This window comes from Tiliqua scincoides, chromosome 4 (genome assembly GCF_035046505.1).
Source record: "Tiliqua scincoides isolate rTilSci1 chromosome 4, rTilSci1.hap2, whole genome shotgun sequence".
NCBI classification, from domain to species: domain Eukaryota; kingdom Metazoa; phylum Chordata; class Lepidosauria; order Squamata; family Scincidae; genus Tiliqua; species Tiliqua scincoides.
Genome location: NC_089824.1, coordinates 21,567,647 through 21,573,646, shown reverse-complemented (window position 1 = coordinate 21,573,646; position 6,000 = coordinate 21,567,647). Strand labels below are relative to the sequence as shown.

The following is a 6,000-nucleotide window of genomic DNA, read 5'->3' as shown; positions in this document are numbered from 1 at the left end:
TAAAAATGGGGAGGGGGAAATGCTTTGAACACACATTCACTGATTCAACTCAGCGCATCTCTTCTGCCCCCTGGAGTCTCCAGGTTTGGGGAAAGTACAACAACAAAACCACAACAACAAAAGTATAAATAAGACACACAAACAAGCTTGTGGACTTTTTTTCACAAGTTATTTGCAACCAATACTGTCAAAGCAGCTGAATTGCAGTGCATCTGTGTGCGGGAGCAGGTAGCAGCTTCTGTGCATTTTGCAAAATACGAACAAACAAACAAAATTCCCACATGTGCTGGCACGTCACAAAGTCTCTACTGAATCGCTCGGTCTGTAGCTAAGAAAAGGCTGTGCTGCTTCTGTGCTTGTTCCATTAAGTTCTTTTTCTTCTTCCTCTTGTCCTTTGTTTTTGGTGTCCTCTTGCCTAAGAGGGGGGAACACAAACAAAAATAGCCAATGGTCAACAAAAAGAGAAATCATGGAACGATTAGAAGAAAACAGTCCCTTTGAGGGGACAAAAAGAAATAAAAATTACAGTCTAGAAGTAGAGGGTTGTATAGACTGCTGTTGCATTTGGTAGCCACGAAGTGTTAACTAGCGACTGGCTTCAGTCACATCATGGGTTCCTTTTTTTGTAAAAAAATAAAAATAAAAAAAATTAATGGCACGTGTGCAAAAGGCCAAACTGAATCATGTCTGAGGTGGAAGTGTTGCTCATTGGTAGAACATATGCCTCCCACAGCCCCAGGTTCAATCCCTGGTATCATTGGGTAGGGCAAAGAAAGTTTCCTATCTATCCTGGAGAGCTTCTTCTTGATGGACCAATGTTCTTGCCAGTATAAGGCAGTTTCCTATGTCCCTAAGCCCACCCACCTGTTAGGGCTCTGATCAGAGCAGCCTCCCTGTGCATGTCATTTGCTCTGAAATTTTTTTTTTCCCATTGACTATCACATCCTATTTGGCCCCAAGTTCCTGCTCCAGTTGTATATTAAACAGGGTCTGGAAGCTGGTCCATTTAAGTCAGTATTGTCTCCAGGATTTCAAACATGGCTCTTTCCCAAACCAACTTGTGGCCACCGTTACTCTCACATGTTTGGCCATTATACTGTGAGTCTTCATGCGCCTTCTGGTGGTCACAAGGAATATGGAATGAGGTGAAATGTCATCTACATTGTTACTTTTTCTTGAATCAGACCTTTGGTAGAGCAGCTGCCAGAGAGTTTACTGAGGAGTACTCAGGTGCATGGACCTTTCCCAGGAAGAGAAGGTGGGAAACTTAGAGACCAGGCGGGAACCAGTTGTCACAGCAAAGCCATTTCCTTCAACATTAATATGTGCTCCAGCTGCTGGTAGAGGAAGACACATGAGACTGAAGATGCATCACAAGGATGGCTCAGCTCCTCCATTCCTCTCTGATCACATAGGCTGCAGTCCTATACAGACTTACATATGAACAAGACCCACTGAACCCAGTGTGACTTACATCCAAGTTGACACGCAAAGGGTTTGTACTATTAAACCTTTGTGCTAGCATTATAAAATCCACAGTGATACACGAGACTTGTGCAACATTCAGCACATATCTGGGTATCATGGGAAATGGCACTGGTTCAAATGCAAGCACACAGACCTACATATCCTCTTCCCCCCCCCCAATCTATTTCTAAGAATTATGCTTGAAAGGTGACCTACTGTTCCCCCCCCCCCCAAAAGTATGTTCTAATAAGAGATGTCACTTCAATTGTGTCTCACCACAGGGAGTCAGAAACTGCTGTCAGTGAAAGACATAACAAATTGGGTGATTTTTGAACCTTTGGTTCTTCTGCATAATTTGGCTCCACTCAGTAGCCAAATACTTATTCCCCTGAGCTTGACTTCAACGCCACAGAAGACAAAGTGACACCTATACAGTATTGGGAATTACATTGTATTTAGCCTTATGACTATATGATGACCTATACATAGCTTATAAGGTGAAATGTGCTTCTCTGAGTAGCCATTGGCTGGATGCGGGCTAGCACGCGTCTGGATTGTGCTCTTAGAGACGTAGGGCTTTATTTAAATTAATAAATTGTGCATTTACAATATACGCGCCAATGAAAGTAAAAAATTCTTAAATCTACTGGATTTCAAAATGGGGGTTGTATGCACATTTAATTTCTCTCAGCTGAAACCATTATCAGAACACACTAGAAAAAGTTAATTGTGGATGTGATTATTTTGTTTTATTTTCTCTCACGCATATGCACACATGCAGAATATCACAAAATCTAACAAACTATCTTATGTACTTCAGGGGGTGTGTGTGTCTTTTAAAAACTGTATTTTTTTTTCCAATGTAACGGAACATTAAACTAATGAGCAAATGACTGTTATTCCATATTCAATCACAAGTGTCCCTGGAGTTTACTTTTGTTTTTTATTAAAATCTGGCATCTGTGCTCTGCAGCATGTTGCCATCTTTAAATCCAGCTAATGCTACATGACAAGAACAGAGTCCCACCAACAATTATCTGGAACTTTCCTGTTTAAGCTTCAACTACATCTAAACCCTTGGAAACATCATCTGCCGAGGTCTGAAAAGTGAACTGACGTTAGCCATTTTATGTCAAGAATTTCATAAGTTGGGTTCTAACCTCGGATTTCCTTCTTCCTGGGGAACAAGTCTTGCAGAGTTCTTTCACAGGAGAAAGGAAACCTCAGGATATATTGTAACCCATTGGTTCCCAAACTGTGAGCCATGGCTCCCCAGGGAGCTGTGGAAACCAGCCAGGGGAGCTGTGGGATCCTTAAAAAAAAACAAAAACCCACCACCTTATACAATGTATAGGATTGTAGCCCTAATGGGGAGCCATGGCCAATGACCCGAAAGTCAAGGGAGTCATCAAATGAAAGCATTTGGGAACCACTGCTGCAATAGAGCAACATTGTGAGAAGATCGGATTGAAAGGCTTTTCCTTTACAGATCAGTCCATGGTTTGGAGACCACTGATCTAACACAATTTGAAAACCAGTCTATCTTTTTTCATTAAGTCTTTGGCACCATGCCATATCCCTCTACCCTTACTGCTACCAGGTTTAAGCAACAGCAGTTAGCAGCAACCACCAGTATTTATATACTACCTTTCTTTGTCATTGGATTTCTCCTCAAATTTTAATCCAAGGTGTTTACATAGGCAGACTTTTCTAAATCCCTGTAGGGATTTTTACAATTACAAGTTCTATTCTTCCATATAACACCTTTCTGGCTGCATTCGCCTCCCACGCTTAACTGACGGCAACATTACACCTCTTTACCTCTGTCTCAATCCCCTTTCCTTTCCTGCCTCAACTATAAAGCCTGTCAGGACAGGAACCCATCTCTTCTCTCTGTGTCAAGTCCATGGATCCTGAAACATCAAGTTCATGAATATGGATAGTGTGACATTGTTTATTCAATTTATAAAATGCCATCAATGTCCATTGAACTTGACACTGAATAAGAGAACCTGTCTCTCTACCCAGGGCTGCCCTGAGACCTCCTGAAGTCTGAGGCTGCAGAAACAAATGCTGTCACCCCTTACCCAATGATGTGTCTGCCTCAAACACTCCAGTACGTTAACTCAGCACTCTGATCCCCCACCACATGGCCCTCTCCAATCCAGGCAGTGGAAAGAACATGAGCAGTGGAGGCAAGTAAGTGGACAGAGCTGGGCACCCCCCACCAATCTTCTGTTTGGAACCTCAGTTGGCCTCATAGATGGGTCTGCCCTGCTCTACCCCAAGGAGCTTATGATCTAGACCAGTCATTTTCAACCACTGTGCCATGCTACACTGGTGTGCCGCAAGTGGTGTGCCACAGGGATTTGGGGGAAGGTCATTGATTAGTAGGGTTAATGGGTGATGTGAGCCCCCACTGGCAGCATGGTATGCCTTGTCTATGGTCAAAAACCTGATGGTGTGCCTTGACAATTTTAGGGCCTTGTCAGTGTGCTGTGAGATGAAAAAGGTTAAAAATCACTGATCTGGACAGACATAAGGGAAGCACCAGAGGAAAGGAGAGACAAGTGGAAGCAGGAGAAAGCAGGAAAGTGTATGCAGTTCAGTTACTTGCACTTAAGCTTAGTTATAGCAGCAAGAGTATGATACTATTAGGAAATCCACAAAATATCACATGGAATGGTATGAGTGGAAAGAACAATCTGGACTTGGTATGAACTACGCTAGAGAACAATCTGAACTTTTTTCCATTGCAATTTCTTAAACTAATTAAAGAAGCAGTTCAGAGCTGGGCCCTCTTCTCTAATTGTCTAAGCATTCTAATGTCATGTTCGCCTTCTCGATGTAAGAACTGGATCAAACAGCCAGCATTCTTTCAAGAATACGCAATTTTTCTGGTGGAAGATCCATGAAATGCAAGAGATTCCATGACTCTGACTGTTCCAGCCACAAACAGAACACAGCACAATTGAGATTCCCCCCCCCCCACATTTATTTAACGCACACTTAGCCATTCAACATACACAGTGATGTAATTCTATTGTGCTGCTACTATCACGGTACACAAAGATTGCCTACATGTCCGTGGCTCTAAATAAGTGTAATAGTACCTGTTCAAAGGAATCCAGATGATCCCTCCAGGAACCATGCTTATCAGTAAGAGCTCTCAAATGAACCAACTGGCAAATGAAGCAGTCGGTTATTTTGCAACTTCAGGGAGCAAACAAAACATGGATGTTTTGCAGTCCCCCTAGTGCAGCAGGCTGTGAGGCAAGGCTCTGAGGGAAGGGTGCACACCCTGAGCCTCTTACGGCCATTTTCAGGGGTCGCTTTGTGGTCTCGCAATCCAGAAGTAATTGGTGATGACATCTCTGCACCCTCACATTCCAGGACATTGCCAATTACTGCTGGGTGCCAAGCTCTGGGCCCACAGCACGGAAAGCGTTACAACAGCAGTACATTTAGGGACCACTGCCCTAGTGTGTTACCAGATGTGGCTAGTGAGCACTATCCAGACCAGCCTCCCAGTGGAGTTCCAGGCTTCTAGCAACGTAAATCCCTACCTCATCATCTGGCATATTGCCAAAGATGACTTTGTCCCTTTCTAAAGCTATTTGCTTCCTTATCAGGGCTGGCCTCCAACCATTATTGCATTACGGTGATTAAGTTAGGCTTTCAAAGTTCCAATACATTATGGCCGGCCAGCCAGCCTGTTAAGAGTGACCAGCTAGAGATTAAGATGAGCAGGTAGGGTGGAGACAGGCTCACAAGACGGTCCTAAAAAACTTCCATTCTGTCAATGATAATGAATTTTTGGAAATTTAAATTGAAAGTTCCCCCCCCCCTCATAAAATGGTCCCTGTAGCTCTCTAAAAACAGTTGTTAAGAGGACTGTTACAAAAGGTAAGATGGCCAGATCTCCTCTGGCTCTCCAGCAATTTAAGACTGGCTCAAAACATGCGTTTTCCTTCAGAAACATCTATCTGGAGCCCCAGTGGGGTGGGGAAGTCATAGGGGAGCATCTTCTGTTACGAGATAAGGACGCTTTTTTGTCCACTGCCACTTATGCACCCTCTTGCTGAAGATATTTTTCTAAGGCTGCAATCTTATACACATTGTCTTGGCAGTTGTTCCACTGAACACAATGGGGTTGACTTCTAAATAGACATGCATAAGACAGTGCTGTAATTAATATGACAGACAGACAGCATTAGCGCTGTTAATTCACACATTTTCATGCAATATGAAGTTAGCCCAAAGGTGCAAACTACTGCTAGAATGAGATAGTGGAGTACCTGGGGGGGGTCAGGGGAGCAAATGTCCTGAGATACTCCCTGGTGAGGTCACCTCCATGACCCCCTCCTCCCCATTGCCTTTTTTTCCCTTTCTTCAGGTCCATTCACATGTCCTTAGAAGGATGTTTTTAGGCATTCTGAGGCCTCTGGAAGGCCTAAAAACAACACTTCTGATTTTCTCCAAAAACCATAAGTGATATTTTTAGGCCTTTGGGCTGCATGGGGGGCGGGGCGG

At 43.5% G+C, this 6,000-nt stretch overlaps 1 protein-coding gene across 3 annotated transcripts in view; it reads right to left on the bottom strand.

Moving 5' to 3' along the window:
- Positions 1-305: 305 nt before the first annotated feature.
- Positions 306-6,000, bottom strand: part of RSPO2 (R-spondin 2) — a 133,894-nt gene continuing 128,199 nt past the window's right edge. For all 3 annotated transcript variants that reach the window (XM_066625786.1, XM_066625785.1, XM_066625788.1), the window contains one exon: positions 306-415. In XM_066625786.1, the coding sequence (XP_066481883.1) occupies positions 306-415 (110 nt within the window). The remainder of the gene's footprint in view (positions 416-6,000) is intronic.